Source organism: Esox lucius, chromosome 17 (assembly GCF_011004845.1).
Source record: "Esox lucius isolate fEsoLuc1 chromosome 17, fEsoLuc1.pri, whole genome shotgun sequence".
NCBI classification, from domain to species: Eukaryota; Metazoa; Chordata; class Actinopteri; order Esociformes; family Esocidae; genus Esox; species Esox lucius.
In genome coordinates, this window is record NC_047585.1 from 30,279,035 (window position 1) to 30,299,558 (window position 20,524).

General features: G+C 38.9%; 1 protein-coding gene across 2 annotated transcripts in view; it reads left to right on the forward strand.

Moving 5' to 3' along the window:
* Positions 1-3,675: 3,675 nt before the first annotated feature.
* LOC105016998 (RNA-binding motif, single-stranded-interacting protein 2) overlaps positions 3,676-20,524 on the forward strand; it is a 53,547-nt gene continuing 36,698 nt past the window's right edge. For both annotated transcript variants that reach the window (XM_010881261.3, XM_010881262.3), the window contains exon 1: positions 3,676-3,847. In XM_010881261.3, coding sequence (XP_010879563.1) covers positions 3,776-3,847 — 72 coding nt within the window. In that variant the 5' untranslated portion in view covers positions 3,676-3,775. The remainder of the gene's footprint in view (positions 3,848-20,524) is intronic.

Genomic DNA, 20,524 nt, shown 5'->3' on the forward strand with positions numbered 1-20,524 from the left:
ATTCATGGTCCTCTGAGTAGTATAGCAGGCTAGGACATCTTTACTGAAGTGCTGAGACAAGCCTTTAAGATTGCAGGTTATGTTACAGCCAGTTGTGACCCAGAGTTCCTATCAGGGTATACGTTAGCTGGCAAATGCCGGCTTTTTGCCGGTATCAGTTGAAGTTGTCCGGCAGATTAAAATAAAAGTGACCAAAATGTCCGGTGTGAAATAGGCTATGCCAAATAAATAGATAGAGACCACAAGGACAGCGTAATAATTTGATATAGCCTAGTTATTTGAAATAGCTTCCTTATGTAGCAAAAAGTGTTTCAAAATTGAATATGCAATTGGACAACATATATTTATATCCATCTATTTTAATGCGAATTATCTTATTAAGAAATATGGAAATTACAAAATGCAACGTACAATAGGCTATTGGTCATAATATTTTACACACACTTGAGTGTTTTTTCCTTTGGTCGATCAGAATTGATGCGACTGAAACGCGTTTGTCTATTAAATAATAATGTCGCGAAATTAGCGTACACGATGGTGCATTGCAAAACAATTCTAAACTAGATTTAAACATACTGAAATTTAGAAGCCAACTAATTTCAGTAAATGATCTGCGCCTATGGCTTTCCTCAGATCTGTCAAACGCTCTGACATCCTATGGAAACGGACATAATGTGCATGGTAGGCTATTTGGTGAGACCTTTCTAACATTGGCCTCCAAATCCTTTATTCAGATTGGAAACAGATGGTGCAAAAAGATCGTTGTCTATCAAATTAATTGCTATCTGGCTCAAATTATTTTTCTATCTGACTCGCAGTTATGTTATTATTGCGGCAACCATAGGTGCAGCCTAAGCTCAGTTCGCAAAGACTGTTAAGAGTTCATTCTACTGATAAATTTAAATAAAAAACATTTGAGAGTTTGTGTTAGGTTGCTGTTTAAATTTAGGCTATTATATGGCTATTTAAAACATATGTCTGGTAGCTGTTCTATATTCTTGAAAATTTTAATTATTTAATTTGAACGGCCATATTGGCAGTCAAAAGAAATCTAGCTTAAATTCTGTTTCCAATGGATGGTGCAGAATTGGCTTAGCACCATCTGAGTTAGGATATGGCTGGCAGGGTAGTTCTTGGCTCAAAACGCAAAAATAACTAATGTTGGTGGCCAAGGCAACTGCAAGCTGACAGGCCATCAATTGAACAAGGCTTTCTGGCACATTGGATTGGCTGACTTTAAGTAAGCAGAGTGGTTAGAAGCAATGCTGCTAGCTGGAGCATTTCTTGAAGGTTGCATATTCAAATCTTCTCCCAAAAGCTCATTGGGAAGAGGCAGCAATGAGATTTTTTTTAATTCTTCAGTGTAGATAAACTTCCAGTGTGAGGTAATTTGCTTGGTTGTTTGAAGGTTTCAAGCTTGTTACACCATGAAGCTGTAGCATGGTATTTTGTTTACATTTTCTATTTAACCTTTATTTTACCAAGTATGTCAAAGAAAATAAAATTGTATAGATTGTATAATTGGCTAGATTGGAACCTTACAAGTTCAGTCACTGGGGCTTGCTTCAAAGCTTTCAAAATACAATGTGGGTGGAGGTGGATGAATGTTTCTGTCTTGACAGTGGATTGACAGAAAAAGAGAGGAAGAGATTAAAGTTTGGTCTCTCTGGCTGGAACGTTTCAAGAGATATTGTTTTAAAGTTAATGAACACTATGTATGCAAATGTATGCACATTTACATCATCACTGTTGTCATGTCCCTCTCATAGCCCAACAACCGCCCGCAGGCAACACACTGGAGGAGGAAAGATGTGATGTGGTGGGTGGACTAACTGAAAAAGGCACCGAACAACAGCAGAAGTAACATGTCCCGACACTTTTACAGTGGTAAAAAAATAATAATAATAATAACAACAAAGGACAGCACACAAAATCAACCAATAAGATGGAGGCTAATAGTTAAGGGGTAAGAGATGGACCGTCGGAGTGATCCGTGAAAGCAAATAAATAATAACAAAAGCCCTACATTTCCATACACCTCTAATCTGCCTGTCACAAACTAATCCCTGTGCAACTAACCTAGGCCTACCGGCTGTGAGCAGAAAAGCGACAGCCATTGGCTTTTAACCTAGTGTATATAACAACAGGTTATAAACGGGAGTATGTTATAGGTTATCTATGGGTTTATTGTATGTTACAGGTTATCTACCAGTTTATGTTACAGGTTATCGACGGATGTATGTTACAGATTATCTGTTGGTGTATGTTACGGGTTATCAATGGGTGTAAACCCGAAGGTCTCTTAACTAGCCCTCCATGGAGGGTTCAAGATAGAGAAAAACATAACTAGGCTGGGGTTAAGGCAAACAAACAATGCCCTGAAAGCACTAACAGCACAACAGTCCTCTTTCCCCATGAACCCAAAGAAACTGTCATTAATATGTGAAGGGGCCTTCTTGGATTGGTGGATTGGTTGATTGGACTGATCACACCCGCCTCATCAGCAACAACTCAACACCCCTGAGAGGAAGACATAAAAAACAAGAGAACACCACAAACTAAACACAAAGGGTGAGGGAACATAATAATTGTCAATACATGTTCGAGCATTTAGACTGGGATAGCCTAAACACAAAATATTGGGTTTTTGTCTCTTGCTTGAACGTTGAAGAAATACTGTTAGAGGATTATTTTAAGCAAATTATGCAAATGTATGCACATTTATACAGTCATAGTCAATAAATGTTTTAGTATTTTATAAGCTTGTGAGATGTGTTTTATTCCATAGGTATGTGAGCTCAGTGATTTTTTTAAATGTAGGGACTAGCTTTAGATTTGTTGAGTACAGTTCCATCATTTATTATACAGTTTATGCATATGAAATAGTGTCAGCTTCGTTGACATGTAATTTAAGTCTTTCCTTGACATGTAACTTTGTGTTTTTTTCCCCAATAACTTAAAATTCTGCCGTATCTTTTCAGTTTTTTTCTGTTCTCTTATTTGTTTATCCAGGTTTCAGATTGTTACTGTTTTTTTTGGTTTTACATTTCAAAGTCAAACTTATTTTGTAATACAAAATTAACCAGTTTGGATGTTCTAAGCCCATTCTGAAACCAAATTAGGAGACAGGATTTGAGGCAGTCTATCTGAAAAAACGTAACCATATACATTGTTTTGTGGTTGGTATAGGCTACAGAACCAAAAAAAATAATCGTTTAACTAACCAGAGACTTGTTCGTCTAGTGGTGTTTATAGCGTAATTGCAAGAATCGCCACTCGATTAATGCAAATAATCATGCTGTAATTCTGCCAGGTATAGCGCTACTTTGTAGTTACCATTTAACACGTGTGCACACAATCACATCATTGTCACTGCTTCATCAGAGACTTTAGGGAATATTATATATAAGACAATATTTATGATTAGGCTGTTTTGGCAAATAAAGACGTTTTCAATTGCGTTCTATATATAATAATTCATATTAGTTGAATCTCTTTATATTTTGTTATATTGTGCAATATACATTCCATATCAAATGTAATCTGTATTCCGTAATTCTGTCCGCGATCTTTGTATCGGTTTATAAGAAGGGCCAAAGCTTTTGGCGCGCTAGGACCCTGACGAACGAAAGCGCACTGCTCAGCCGCGGCAGCAGCATTGGCGGCAGCGGGACTCGCGTCGCTCCTCTTGATGCCAAGCTCTAACTTCCCAAGCTGCTGACGTCAGCTGTCAGCCTGGGCTGTACTCGCCGCTCCGGACATAGCGCCGAGGAAAATGCTGCTCTCCGTACCGCCAAGGGCAGGGATCAATCCATACAACGGCTATAACAACAGAAACAGCAAAAAGGTAAACCCTTTCGGGATTTCCTGTTTTTCGTGCGCACTTGGTCACCCAGTGGGGCAGTACACCCGTGTCAGTGGCGACGGAAACATATGTTATGCATGACAGTAAGCTGCAGTGTCCTTGAAAAGCGAAGCGTAGCCTACAAAAATCAACTCCGGTCTTCGTGGAGAAAATTGCTGCTCAATATTCTACACCCCCGTGGTATGAGTTATAACGGCTGTTCGATTGTCCAGGCATCATTGCAGCTTAAATATTTCGCTTTGATTCCCTATTTGGGAGTTACACCGTAGAGAGCGAGAAAATGATATGATTCTGCTCAGTCAAAAAGTCAATAGTGGATACAAACTTTTAGGTCTATCTGTACGGTATTGGGACAGTGTGCGTAAATGTGAATCTGAATAGGTGGGGGTGGGGTGCAGAAGGAGTAGAGAAAGGGAATATGTTATTCTGTTTAGACTTAATTCATTCCAGGCTCCTTTTCTTGATGCTGGTCAAGGAACAGTAATATCATTAGTGTATAATCAAGTATTAATTGTCTACGGAGCTGCGTAAGTTTGGAAAAGTTTTTTTTCCTGAACGGCAAAAGATGCCCCACCCCTCGAAAAATCCCACCATTGTGACGATGCCTACTTTCCCCAAATTATGAATAGTAAAATATCAGAACAACCTTCTAAAATGTGGAAACTAACGCCTATTAATCTGCAACTGAACCGTAACTGTTAAATTCTGGGATTTGACTTGACAAACATTGTAATATATAACATCACTATCTAACGCTTATGTAAGAGTGAGGATATTATTTCATTTTTTGCAACCATTGTTTGATAGATATTACAGTGTTATTACAATATATATTTATATATATTTAATTATATTGATAAAGAGTATTCGATTCTCTATAGCAGCGGTAGCAAACCACATTTGTTTTTCAACAAGGTCTGGGATATTGCTCTGAATTTGATGTGTTTGCTCATGTCTAAATTGGGAAAAACATGGCCTTTATCTTTTGCTTGGGGAATTTTCAATTGTCTTTGTCTAACTTTCATTTGGGTGATTATTAGAAAACTGGACAGAGTTTTAAAAAAAGTCTCTATTTTCATGTCTGCATTTTCGATTTAAAGGTAATTATCTAAAAACATTCAAACCCCTGGTAGGCTGGATTGGGCCCCCTCTGGCCGAGCCAGCCTGCAAGCTGTATGTTTGGCACCCCTGTTCTTCAGCATATAGATACTTTATACTTTATTTGACAGGAAAGTGGAGTAAAGAATATAGTTTATGCTGAAAAAGCAGTGAGCCAGATTCTAACTGAAAAAAAGCTATTTTATGTTTTTATGGTGAACCATTATTTACGTTTATGAATTTGTCCGACGGCTAGATTACAGCTATTAAACTGATCTAATACAAATTACATAATTTAAAATGTAAATGTATTTTTTTTTTGGTGTTTTGTTTTAATGTAATGAATATGTAAATATTAATTACATTAAATATTATGCAAACATAAATATGTTGTTAGGAAGTCTCTGGAACATTAGCAGGTTGCATCAGGATCCTTATTGGGTACCAAGACATTTTCTTCAATTCTTCACTTATCAAGGTTAGTTATGTGGCTCTTGGATGATTATATGCATGACCATGCAAAAGTTTGGGGTCACTTAGAAATCTTTTGAAATGTTCTTGTTTTCCATGAAAAAAAAAAAGTCAGAAATGAGACAGAAATTAGTTTGAATATTAAATATTTTAAAATGAATAGGAAATATAGTCATTGACAAGGATAATAATTGTGCCCTTCAAACTTCTTTGGCGTTCTAATTGTCTATTTGTTGAGGGAATCTGAAGAGATTTCACCCCATGCTTCCTGAAGCACCACCCTCAAGCTTCTTATGTACCATATGGTGAAGCTGCTCCCACAACAGCTTAATAGGGTGTGCTGGCCATGGTATGGCGTTGCAAAATGGATCCTTGTACAAATCTCCCACTTTGGTTCCACCAAAGCACATCAAGACCATCACATTGCCCCCACCACACCTAACAGATGGTGTCAAGCACTCCTCCAGCATCTTTTCGTTTGGTCTGCATCTCACAAATGTTCTTCATTGTGATCCGAACATCTCAAACTTAGATTTGTCTGTCCATAACACATTTTTCCTATCCTCCTCTGTCCAGTGTGTTTGTTCTTGTGCCCATCTTAATCTTTTCTTTTTCTTGGCGGGTCTGAGATATGGCTTTTTCTTTGCAACTCACTGCTGACATTGATACTGGTGTTTTGCGGGTACTATTTAATGAAGCAGTCATTTGAGGGCCTGTGATGGGTCTGTTTCTCGAATTAGACACTAATGTATTTGTCCTTTTTCTCAGTTGTGCATCAGGGCCTCCTGCTCCTCTTTCTATTCGGTATAGAGCTAATTTACGCTGTTCTGTAAATGGAGTAGTACACAGTGTTGTACAAGATCTTCAGTTTCTTGGCAATTTCTCACATGGATTAGCCTTCATTTCTCATAACAAAAAAAGGCTGACGAGTTTCTGAAGAACGTTCTTTGTTTCTGGACATTTTGAGCCTCTAATTGAATCCACAATTGCTGATGCTCCAGATACTCAGATACTCTAAAAGAAGGCCAGTTTTATTACTTCTTTACTCAGTACAACTGTTTTCAGCTGTGCTAACATAATTGTAGAAGGGGTTTCTAAGGGGACTGCTGCCCCCGCGACCCGGCCCCGGATAAGCGGAAGATGATGGATGGATGGATGGGTTTCTAATGATCAGTGATAAATTTGGATTAGCAAACGCAACATGCTATCTGAACATAGGGCTGATGGTTCTCATAATGGGCCTCTGTACTCCTATGTAGATATTGCAGTAGATATTCAGTTTCCAGCTACAACAGTCATTTACAACATTAACAATGTTTACACTGTATTTCTGATCAATTTGATTTCTGATCAATTTGAAGAAAAGCCTATTAAAAAACATGCTTTTGTTTCGAAATGATGTACGTTTATCCCCAAACATTTGAATGATAGCGTATATTTATTTTACAGTAAAAAATTTAAAAGGAGGATTTATACCTTTATATAAATGTATACCTTCATATAAATATTTTCAGTGTAATATGTGTCCAGTCTGTCATGAATTTGACAGTGTGGCTTGCTTGCCAAAGAGACCTTTGAATAGTGTTTGATATCCCCTCCTAGCCTATCTGTCCTTTTGGCAAGCCTGTGTGTGACTTCTTGTGTTTTGCTTTCATCTAAAAGAGTCTGATGTTATTTGTATTGCTTGAGGGACGAGGAGGGTGTGGACCTTTTCTCTGATGCGTCACGAGAGAGAGAGAGTGATGGAGACAAAGATGGAAAGAGGGAGATGGAAATAGAGAGAGAATGCGATGGAGACAGAGAGAGCCAGATCAGAATGAAAAACAATAACACAGACTTTCATCGATCTGTGACGATGCTAATTTTGAGAATGCATTGTCATGCAGTAACGTTTTTCATGCATAGGCTTTGGCACAGATGTACCGTTATCATACAGTTGTGCTCACAAGTTAGCATACCCTGGCAGAAAGAGTGAAACTATGGCATTGATTTTGAAAATATGACTTGCAAAAAAACTATTTTATTTAAGGATAGTGATCATATGAAGCCATTTATTATTACATAGTTGTATGGCTCCTTTTTAAATCATAATGATAACAAAAATCATCCAAATGGCCCAGAGCACAAGTTTACATACCCTTGAATGTTTGTCCTTGTTACAGACACACAAGGTGATGCACACAAGTGAAAATGGCAATTAAAGGTATAAATAAAATAAAAAATAAATAAAATAAAAAGATATCCGAAGCCTTGCAAATGCCAGTCAGTACTGTTCAATCACTTATTTAGAAGTGGAAAATTCAGGGATTTCTTGATGCCAAGCAAAGGTCAGGTGGACCAAGAAAGATTTCAGCCAGAACTGCCCGAAGAATTGTTCAGGATACAAAGAAATATCCACAGGTAACCTCAGGAGAAATATAGGCTGCTCTTGGGAAAGACGGTGTGGTTGTTTCAAGGAGCACAATAGGACGATACTTGAACAAAAATGAGCTGCATGGTCGAGTTACCAGAAAGAAGCCTTTACTGCACCAATGCCACAAAAAACCCAGTTACAATATGCCCGACAACACCTTGACACGCCTCCCAGCTCCTGGCACATAGTAATTTGAATTGACGAGACCAAAATAGAGCTTTATGGTCACAACCATATGTTTGGAGAGGGGTCAACAAGGCCTATAGTGAACCGAATATCATCCCCACTGTGAAGCATGGTGGTGGCTCACAGATGTTTTGGGGGTGTGTGAGCTCTAAAGGCATGGGGGATCTTGTGAAAATTGATGGCATGATGAATGCAGCATGTTATCAGAAAATGCTGGCAGACAATTTGCATTCTTCTGCACGAAAGCTGCTCACAGGACGCTCTTGGACTTTCCAGAACGACAATGATCCTAAGCACAAGGCCATGTTGACCCTCGAGTGGTAACAGCAGAAAAAGGTGAAGGCTCTGGAGTGGTCATCACAGTCTCCTGACCTTAATATCATCAAGCCACTCTGGGGAGATCTCAAACGTGCGGTTCATGCAAGACCTGGAGGCATTTTGCCAAGACGAATGGGCAGCTATACCACCTGCAAAAAAAGTGTTTTTGTTGTCATGTTTTGTTTTATGATTTTGCCATCCTGTTATGAACTACAGTTTAATGTGAATCCCATAAGAAATAGAAGACATGTTTTGCCTGCTCACTCAGGTTTTCTTAACTAATGGTACATATATCACCAATTCTCCAAGGGTACGCAAACCTTTGAGCACAACTGTACAATTTGACCTCAGAACTGCATTACTGGTGTGAGATTCTGAATGACTAACACATTCAGTGTCCCCTTCTGAACTTCTAATGGGCAGAGTTTGAAATGGAGGGTAGCCAAGCCAATCAGGTTCCAGGTGTAAAACCAAAAAAAAATACTGGGAATCCACCTACAGTATGTAAGAATTTACATAGGTGGATTCCCACAGTGACTACTCATTCCCCCTAATTTCACACCTTCAGATGTACTCTATCAGCGCATCCTGTTGCCTCTGCTTTGCTCTGACTTTATCAGATGTCATAAAGTCAGTGTCTGACTGGTTGAATGAAAGCGGAAATGACTGTCTTACCAGCCATGGTCTACATTTTCTTGCTTTTTAAACTTAATTGCCATCATTCTAGATGGTGCCAAACAATGAAACTCAACTATATCCTTAGGGACAAATTGCGGGAAATGCTTCAAAGAAATCTGCACTTTAGAACAGGACCTGGAGCCTATACAATTCTAAATACCAGTAGTTTATTTTTTAGGCGTTATGAGTTTGGGCCACAAGCTCTTCAAGGGATGATTTCTGGAATATAAAAATCAATGTTTTCTTCAGTGACAGTTTGAGTTCTGTTCCATGAAATTTAGGTTGGATGATTAAGTAGCGTCAGCAAACTTCTGTGAACTTATGTTCATTCATTTTTAGAAAGGAAACACTTTTGGTGTGACACCTTGACCATATTCTTAACCTTAGCACAGACAGATTTAAGTTCCTCTGAAGAATGCTGTCAAACACACACACAAATTCAGACACACACATTCATATTTCAAATGTTACATACTTTGTTTGAACCCACAAATAATATTTACAGGTTAGAGTGCACCTCATCTACAAAGCCGACCATTGACACAGAGCAATAACTCTCTAGATACCACTTATATGTAGGCTGTGTGTACAGTACTGTCTGACTGTGAACATAGCCAAGAATCCAGGATATCAGTACTGCATGCTGGATCTGATAATGGAGGCCATTCAGGGGTAAAAAAGGGGCTGGTATTTAAGCAGCTTGTCAGCAAAGGCCTGCTCCATGTAAAGGACAAATGAGCAGCCCACTACCAATATAAGCACCTCCCTCTGGCCTCCCCCCTCAACAACAATATCTAGATTATATTACTAAGAGAGCACATTTTCATCCGTTTCTGCAACAACATTCACTCTTCATCACATATTGGAAATAGCAAGCTACTTAGAGTATTGCCTGAAACATATGCTTAATTACAGCTGATGATTGCAATTGGTAATTGCTGTAAATATGCTAGATAGCTGGACGTTTCTATACTGTTACATTATTATCATGCTCTTTTTCAGTAATATCGCATAATATACTCTAGACTAATATTCATATGTATTTTATTTATCTTGTAACACATTATATATAGGTGGCTGATTAATGGCTTGTGTAGATATTTATAGGATTGGTTGGGTATTATATGTAGGGATGCACCAATATATCGGCCAGCAATTTATATTGCCTGCACATAGGCAAAAATTTAATAATCAGTATTTCAGGCCGATCGTTATATTTCAGCTTTTCCACTGCATTCATTTTACGATGACACTTGCAGCCGCGACAGCAAGAAAAAGAGTACATTCCTGGCATCAACTTTTTGTTAGACACATGAACTGCCATTTCTTGGTATATAGATAATCTGTCGACTTACAGCACTGTTATTGTGTTATTGTGCTCCTAGCGCTACTGTATTCATGTGGGACTTCAGAAAAGACGTCGTAGTCAAGGCCAGCTAATGAATCCAGCACACTGTGCAGTACAGCTGCATGAGCGACTTCAAAGCGTGTGTGGTCTTCAGTAGGGCACGCAGGAGCAACGTGTGCAGTACGGTAGCCTGCCACAGTGAATCTTGGAAAGATTTATTTCCAGCGCAAGATACTTTTCACCCCAAAATTGTTTTGCTTACACACGTGGTGGTTTTGAGTTTCATTTTACTCAAACACGTACCTATGAATAGTAAAGCCAGAGAAAATTATAATTTTGCATTGGTCTCTTAATTTTTTCCCAGAGCTGTACTTTACAGATGTCCATGTCCTAGCTTAACATTTACATATACGTAATTTAGGAGACAGTTATACCCAATGTGATGTGATCATTTGGCACCTGGGTAGTATTCTGGTTCACTCATAGGCATTTTAACAAGAAACGTGGGCTAACCAAGTTAACAAGGCAGTTGCTGCCTGCCATCATGTATCATCTTTTAAAAAAGATGGCTATGGTTTTTGCCTCCATAACTATTTGACTAATAATTATTCAAGCCATTATGGAAGGAACAGACCAAATACTTCGCTGAAAGTGAGTTAAAGGGCAGTTGACCGGGCACAGGACCACTGGGCAATGCTTGTTCACTTCGTCCTTCTTAGGTGACGAGCATTCCAGCCCTCACTGTCTACTGGGGAGATTACTGTATTTCATCCAAAATGTTTGCCTCATTTCTTTTGGAGTAATGTTTTATTTGTTAAACTCTAATTTAATGCAGTTTGTCCTTTTTCCTATATGGTGGGCTGGCTAAATATTTAGGCGGGTGGCCCGAGAGATTCTGTGGCTGAAAAAAACCTTAACCACCGCAGCACTGGGTTGAAAAGGTGAATGTCTGGGGCCCATGGAGTTGTAGATACTGCTAAAAAACCCTGTTAACAATCTCTGTTTTCCTGTAGGGATTGTTAACAGGATGGAGATTTCTGAAAAAGTAATTGAAAATCCAATTATAAAAACATTTTTCAGTGGATAGCTCATTCGACAGGAGGATTGCTGTCTCAGAAGCATGCTGGCCTGCCTGCTCCCTGGTTTTGGGAGTAGCCTTATATTCAGCCTGGCCCACTGCAATTTATGTACATTATTCATTGGAAACATTTAGTACCACACCTATAATACTTGTAAATAATCATTTAACTTTTTTAACAAAGGGAGAATGGAACGAATAAGATGAAGAAGAATTGGAAATTAGATATGATTATTTAAACATGATGAAACGAAAAACAGTTTAAACATTTAAAATACTGGGATTAACACCCCTAGACAAAAAGGAGAAGGATTTAACATGTAGATGTGATGATTGGATAGAAGAGGAGTTAGATGTTGGGTTGAGAGGCAGAAGACTGCGATGGTTGCATGACCTTTTACGCAGTGGCTGAGTAGGTCTTGTTGCAGGAGACCAACAGAGAGAAGGAGACAATAGTGAAAAGAGACTGGCATGGGGGGGGGTTGCAGTGACATTAGTCAACAAACAGCATCTAGTAGAGATGAGGTCAACTGTATTGTCTGCCTTGTGTGTGGGAGGGGACTGGGAAAGGGTGAGGTCAAAAGAGGAAAGGAAAGAAAGAGGTGGAAAGAAATGAATCGATAACTGACGTCAGAAGGTTGAAGTCACCCAGTAATATAAAGGGTGAGACATTGTCAGGAAATTAGTAATTCTAAATTGTTGGAAAAGTACCATTGAAATCAAGACATGAACAGGTGAGTGAGAGGGAATATAGAAAACTAGTAGCATTTCCACCAGCCCAAAATGAGATTTGATATTCATAAAATTACAGGTACTAAGAAAGATGTACCCAATGGCATTGAAGCGGATTACTTTGAAGATCTGCGTGAACAGTTAGATAATAGATTCTTTGGAGCTGTGGGCAACATTATTTAAATTAGTGTAATAAAATGTTGTTGATTCAGTTCAGGCATGACACAGTTAATTAACAAGATTACTACCAACCCAAATATTATTTAACATGGTGTACGTTTTGCTTATAGCCTCTTGGCTTGTTAGAAGGAAATACTTGTCCTGTCGCTGATCCCTATGGCTGTGGTGAAATTCTTTTTATGTGTATTTCTTAGTGAGAATGGGACATAGGTGAGTCAAAAAACACAATATCTGAAATACATTTCTTATTAGGCTTATAGTTGCATAGGGCAGGAAAATGTGATATAATTGTGAGTTTTACTGTGAGTTTAACCCCTATGCCGGTCTGAATCTAGACTTGTTGCTGCCCCTATCCAAAGTCCTCCTGGCTGTGTTACAGATCAAGACGATACCAGATGATTCCAGCTACCAGTCTGCTGCCCCCCACGGTTGTCCCTGTCCTTGTCCATCTGGTCAGGTTTTATAGACTCTGGACACAGCCTAAATGCATTTATTAATTATTAGAACTCTTAAAATATTCTTCCAGCACAGCCATAAAAGGACTCGTCACCCCTCCGAGCCTGGTTCCTCTCTAGGTTTCTTCCTAAATTTCGGCCCCTCCTAGGGAGTTTTTCCTAGCCACTGTGCTTCAACACTGTTATTGCTTGCTCCTTGGGGTTTCAGGCTGGGTGTTTTGCAAAGGCACTTTGTGACAACTGCTGATGTAAAAAAGGCTTTATAGAAACATTCGGTTGATTGATTGAACTGATAAATGCTGGATGCAAAAGATGAATGAACACATTTTTATATTTCTGTGGTTTAATGGACAAAGAGAAGCAAACAAAATATACATGAAGGAGACCGCTATGACAGGCAACAAAACAAGCAGGTCAGAACCATCAGCACTTTTAGCAGGCGAGCCTGAAGTAGTTTCCCAGTCCTCCTAGAGTTGTTTGGCCTTGAATGGAACAGACATCATCATGAATGTGGGCGTTTACTCAGTTCGTGTTGAAGTAAAACCACAGAGTTTTACCACTTGTTATACCCATTTATGGTTTCACCTGACATTACACCTACTTTACAGGGTCATCATGCTCTCAAAGGACAGGAGTTCTTTTAACCTTGTTTCAACCTCATTAGAAAATCTCTAATTGTTGCCCGTATTTAACCTTTTTACAACAGGTGAATCATGTCACAATGTGAACGATCAGGAGTTAATTTAATGTTTTAGGCTGCTAACTGGTTTGATGTAGATAGCTTATTAACATACATAATGGACTAGTGTCTGTTCACATGATGAAACAAGATATAACTGGTTCATTTTGAAACACATATTCCAGTATTTTGATTTGCTAACAGCAAAAGATGGCAAATGATTGATTAAATAAGTCAAATGGAATGATATAATCAGTCCCACTAAGGCCAAGTTCAAATGGTTGCTGTGCGCTGTGTGCAAATAGCCTGGGGACTAGGACCGTTTGCGGAAAGTTATGGCTGTTTTTTCTGCCAATACCTTTCAGATGTAAAGAAACATTTTTGGCACGTAAAAATTAGCAGGTTTTATTGTTGGTTTCAAAGGTGTATTCTTTTCCTTTTCTCTCATTCTCTCTCTTCCTCAACCTCTTTCTGCTGTTCCCGTGTACCTGAGCAGCTGGCAGGAATACATAAGAGGCAGAACACAAACTGAACTGCGTGCTGAGAGGGAGGGTGAAAAAAGAGCCCTTTGTGTATGAGAGGTGATTAGCCAACCAGATGGCACCAGGGGTTTGGTTACTGGGTTGGCTGCAGAGTCACCCCCTCCTCCCCTGGGTGCCCCACTACCTCATTTCCTCTCCTAAAGAAATGGAATTAATCCGATTTGTTTTGCTCATGTCCTGAATTGCCCGGTGTAAAATATAAAACGAGTATGCAGGTTAATCTAAATCTGTGAGTTGGATGTTTCTACATTGTGCTCTTATTTATGTGCCTTTTGTAGACTTGTTGTGACCCTATGTCTGATGCATGCATGGTGGATGCCATTTTCAAGGTTATTTTATTTTTTTAAATCAATGTATCATGCATTAATGGGCAACATGGTGGGGTTGAATTGCTAATGTCTGACGAAAGAAAATGCAAACGCATTTCTGTAAGAAGAGACGCTTAAAAAGAAGTGAAGACAAACACCTCATGAGGAAACAATCTGAGTGTTTCTAAAAAATGCTGTTCAACCCAAGAAACCCAGAGCAAGTTTCTTTGTGAGCGAGGCCCTCCATGTCAGTGCCTTGAATTCCACTATTCATACTTTTACTTTGAACCCTCCCAGAACCTTTGAAATATCACCAATACTAAGGATACTAGTTCCAATGCAAACCAGGGAACTTACAGATCTGTTTTCAAGTTGAGTGGGTGGGAGCTTGGGAATTTTGGGAATTTGAAACAATATGCTCAACATGGTAAGTTATGTTTGTTTGTGCAATACTCTGGGGCTGGATTTCTTACAGCAACAAATAACAGCAAAAATCCATAATTGTTTTATATACAGGATCCAATCGTTTTTTGGCCAGTTTCTTCATTGCTTTTAACAGTCCTGTACCTTGCCATCTACTGGACATTTTAACTCTCACTGTGACTATGATGCAGTCAATTTAACATTATGAAGTACAATTTTTAAACCTCCTTCATAGTCATATTTATTATAGTTACATTTACATTTCTTTGTTGTAGTGCCTATCAGTGGTATCAAGATCATTCTGAGTTTTGGAATAAAACCGTGGAGTTTAGAGAAATGCAAAACCATGTCTTACCACTGGGTCTTACATGCAATCCTATTCAATTGGGGGGATCCGATTTAATAACTTCAAATAGCTGCAGTAGGTTCTACTGTTGTAGTAGATAGAGGATAGGTGCAGTAGGATCTACTGTTGTAGTCGATAGAGGATAGGTGCAGTAGGATCTACTGTTGTAGTAGATAGAGGATAGGTGCAGTAGGTTCTACTGTTGTAGGAGATAGAGGATAGGTGCAGTAGGATCTACTGATGTAGTAGATAGAGGATAGGTGCAGTAGGTTCTACTGATGTAGTAGATAGAGGATAGGTGCAGTAGGTTCTACTGATGTAGTAGGTAGAGGATAGGTGCAGTAGGTTCTACTGTTGTAGGAGATAGAGGATAGGTGCAGTAGGATCTACTGATGTAGTAGATAGAGGATAGGTGCAGTAAGATCTACTGATGTAGTGGATGGGTGGGATAGGTGCAGTAAGATCTACTGATGTAGTGGATAGAGGATAGGTGCAGTAGGTTCTACTGTTGTAGTAGATAGAGGATAGGTGCAGTAAGATCTACTGATGTAGTGGATGGGTGGGATAGGTGCAGTAAATTCTACTACAGATTGTTTTGCATTAAATATTGACTGTAGAGTATATTAACAGTTAACTTTTTGTTATCACATTAAAGCACTAATGTACTTACTGAAACTGCATTAACGCCTGCATTTAAACCCAAAGATTGTTTTAGGAATTGCAGCTTTTAACGGAAGAGTTTGCACAGATCACCATTTTGATCAAATGCTTTAATGAAAAATGACCTTTACAATTTGCAATGCCTATAGCACACTTTCTAATTGAACCCAGGCCTTAATACAATTTGTGCTGTGTGCTGTTGGTATTTCACAGTGTTTCAGGGGAATACCATACCTGAGACTTGGCCTAGATCGTTAAAAAGATATGGCTATTGTTACAGTGGTAGTATGACTCTGCACACCTGTCTAATAATGTATCACACGTGTTTTTAAAACTCACTGGTTGCTCTGAAGTTGAATCACTGTTTGAAATTTTACAGTCTGGGTACTATGTCCTTGTACCACTACTTTTGTATAAAGTATGTGTAAAGGTCATTCAAAATGTTTGTGGTAAATATATAGTATATTCCTGACTGATTTTAGAAAATGCTAGAGCATTGGGTGAGCAATTAACTTTTTCCCGAACATTTCTGGAGTAGACTTTAAATTGTAAATGTAGTTGCAGTTTTTTTTTTGTTACAAAGCGTATAGCATTTCAGTAGTTACTGAACATAGATAATGTTTGTGAACTCTAAACAAACTGAACCCGCGTAGTGATGTTAAAATACACACATTCATAAGTTACTTCTCAGCACCATGGGGTAGGTGGCAGGAGCTTGGGGAATCAGATCCTGCATTTAATACAGTGATACATAGCAGCTTAAGAGATCTGTGAGGCAGCCAGTGCCTGGCATCACTGCAGCGCTTGGCATCAGATTTCAGACAGCTGTGCTTTCTCCAAGGACTCTCTTGATTTGCTCACCTTGGACTGCTCATGTGGTTGGCATCCATTCTACTGGGGGGAGAGACCACGTGTTAACAGATGACAGGGAAATTACCTTTTAATTTTGCATGACAGTTTTCCGACTTGGTGAAGAAATGCATTGAAAGTGAAGCGAGCATACATTGTTTATTATTCATTTACAGTGGCTCAAAAAAGTATTCACATCCTTTGAAGTTTTCCAGATTTAATTGTGTTATCACTTAAGATTTAATTGTGTTATCACCCACACAAAACTGTCAAAGTTAAATGTAAAATCAGCTGATTCTTCTAAATTAAATGCCAATATTAAACAGACAATAACTGGTGGCATAAGTGTAAAAAAAGAAACAGAAAATAACTCACATTAAATCTCAGCCAGAGTTTGCCAGAAGGCTTGTGGGAGACTCTGAGACCAAGTGGAAGAAGATTCTAGGGTTCGATGAGACCAAAATAGAGCTTTTTGGCCTTAATGCTAAATGTTGTTTTTATGTATACAGTGGATATAAAAAGTCTACACACCCCTGTTAAAATGCCAGGTTTTATTTATGTAAAAGAATGAGACAAAGATAAATCATGTCAGAACCTTTTCCACTTTTAATGTGACTTATAATGTGAACAATTCAGTTGAAAAACAAACTGAAATCTTCGAGGGGGAAAAATGAAAAATAAAAACCTTACAATAACCTAGTTGCATGAGCACACTCTCTTATAACTGTGGATGTGGCTGTGTTCAGAATTAACCAATCACATTCAAACTCATGTTAAATAGATGTCATTACACACCTGCCATAATTTAAAGCTACTCTGATTAATCACAAATAAAGTTCAGTGGTTCTAGTAGGATTTTCCTGAGATTTTCTTAGTTGCATCTCTGAGCAAAAGCCATGGTCTGCAGAGAGCTTCCAAAGCATCAGAGGGATCTCATTGTTGAAAGATATCAGTCAGGAGAAGGGTTCAGGAGAATTTCCAAAGCATTAGATATACCATGGAACACAGTGAAGACAGTCATCATCAAGTGGAGAAAATATGGCACATCACAGATTTTACCAAGAACTGGATGTCCCTCCAAAATTGATAAAAAGACGAAAAGAAAATTGGTCAGAGAGGCTTTCAAGAGGCCTACAGCAACATTAAAGGAACTGCAGGAATTTCTGGCAAGTACTGACTGTGTGCTACATGTGACAAACAATCTCCCGTATTCTTCATATGAATGGGCTATGGGGTAGGGTGAAAAACATCCAAGCCTGGTTGATGTTTGCAAAAACAAACATCAAGTCCCCCAAAAGCACATGGGAAAATATGTTATGGTCTGATGAAACCAAGGTTGAACTTTTTTGCCATAAATCTCCTACCCAAAAAGACAGTGCTGTAATAAAAAGAAAAGGAGCTTCAACAAAGTAATAGTTTAAGGGTGTGCACACTTATGCAACCAGGTTATTGTACGTTTTTTATTTTGTATTTTTCCCCTTCAATGATTTCAGTTTGTTTTTCAATTGAATTGTTAACGGTATAGGTCACATTAAAGGTAGAACAAGTTCTGACATTGTTTATCTTTGTCTCGTTCTTTTACATCACAAGAACCTGGCATTTTAACAGGGGTGTGTAGAATTTTTATATCCACTGTATATTAATGTCTATCCACTACAGCAGTAGAACATACTTTTCCATATTTTGACACTTGGCAACGAAATAAAACATTTTATTGTATTGTTTATTTACCCCGTTTGCATCGAAGTCATTGTGAACGTGTCAAGTTAAATCACAACCGCTCCTTTGGTAGCACTTTTTGGTCTGTCCTGTACATAGATCACGGGCGCCCTTGAGAGAATTTTCTCATGCCAAAATATTTCCAAAAAAAGCCCAATGCTTTTCCAGAGGCTTAAAATGCAGGTCTGCCTTCCCGACTTTTGAACAAAGACCCTCGTTGTTAGGGTGAAGACAGACTTGCAGTTAGAACATCTGACCATTAACCAAAAGATAACTTGATTGAATCCATGAGACAAAAAGGTAAAAAAATCTGTTGTACTTTCCTTGAACAATACAGTTAATTCATAGTGTGTGCAAGATTAACAATATCTTCTTTCTATAACACTGGGGACACATATAGCGATATCTTTGTTTCTTATGTGTAAATAATTGTCAGCATTTTCTATACATTTTCTAGACATTTCCTATACATTTTCTAGACTTTCACTTCTCTTTCATTTTTAGGTATGGGCTATGTTGCGTAGATCAGTATTTACAACATTGTTCATACCATTGTTCCCATTTACAGTATTAATTTAAGATATTGTATTCAAATTAATATCTAAAAAGGTATTACAGATTAAAATGTAATTAAATACAGTATTTTAAATTAATGCAGCAAACGTGGGAAAGAATGACAAAAGAAACTGACAAAAGACAGAGAGGAAAGAGAGAATGGGGAAGTCAAGAGTAGTACTAAGTGATAAAAAAGAGGGAGATTTTGTGGACGAGTCTGGACTGGTGCCTGGTGTCCTCTGTCACCTGGTAGGAATGCAGAGCGGCTGGCTGGCTGATGAAAATGGCTGTTTGATAAAATCAGGAGCAGACAGAAAAAGGATGTCCTGTCTGCCTCTGTATCTGTCCCAGCCTGCTGACTCTAAATCATATCATCAGAACTTTAGCCAGTGTTCAGAGTAATATTCTCCAGCCTTAGGCTGAAATAGGGCCAGGCTGACTTCCTTTTACTGTAAGCAACAAAGCCTATTGTTTTGTGGTTGTAACAGCAACTGTTTGCTGGAGAACAGGGGAAGGAGAAAGAAGTATGCATAAGGTGGATTGGACAGCAATGTTGTTGAATATATTTTTCTAATAAGTTAAATATTTTATATATAGTATCTCACAAAAGTGAGTACACCCCTCGTATTTTTGTAAATATTTGATTGTATCTTTTCATGTGACAACACTGAAGAAATTACACTTTGCTACAATGTAAAGTAGAGAGTACACAGCTTGTATAACAGTGTACATTTTCTGTACCCTCAAAATAACACAATACACAACCATTAATGTCTAAACTGCTGGCAACAAAAGGGAGTACACCTCACAGGTTGCGACTGGAGTCCTCTTCCGCTCCTCCATAACAACATCATGGAGCTGGTGGATGTTAGAGTCCTTGCGCTCCTCCACCTTCTGTTTGAGGATGCTCCACAGGGTTTAGGTCTGGAGACATGCTTGGCCAGTCCATCACCTTTACCCTCAGATTCCTTAGCAAGGCAGTGGTCGTCTTGGAGGTGTGTTTGGGGTAATTATCATGTTGGAATACTGCCCTGCAGCCCAGTCTCCAAAGGGAGGGGATCATGCTCTGGTTCAGTATGTCACAGTACATGTTGGCATTCATGGTTCCCTCAATGAACTCCCCAGTGCCGGCAGCACAAGACCATGACACTCCAACCACCATGCTTGACTGTAGGCAAGACACACTTGTCTTTGTACTCCTCACCTGGTTGCCGTCACACACGCTTGACACCATCTGAACCAAATAAGATTATCTTGGTCTCATCAAACCACAAGACATGGTTCCAGTAATCCATGTCCTTAGTCTGCTTGTCTTCAGCAAACTGTTTGCAGGCTTTCTTTTGCATCATCTTTAGAAGAGGCTTCTTTCTGGGACGACAGCCATGCAGACCAATTTGATGCAGTGTGCGGCGAATGGTCTGAGCACTGACAGGATGACCCCCCACCCCTTCAACCTCTGCAGCAATGCTGGCAGCATTCATATGTCTCTTTCCCAAAGACAACCTCTGGATATGATGCAGAGCACGTGCACTCAACTTCTTTGGTTGACCATGGCGAGGCCTGTTCTGAGTGGAACCATTTCTGTTAAACCGCTGTATGGTCTTGGCCACCGTGCTGCAGC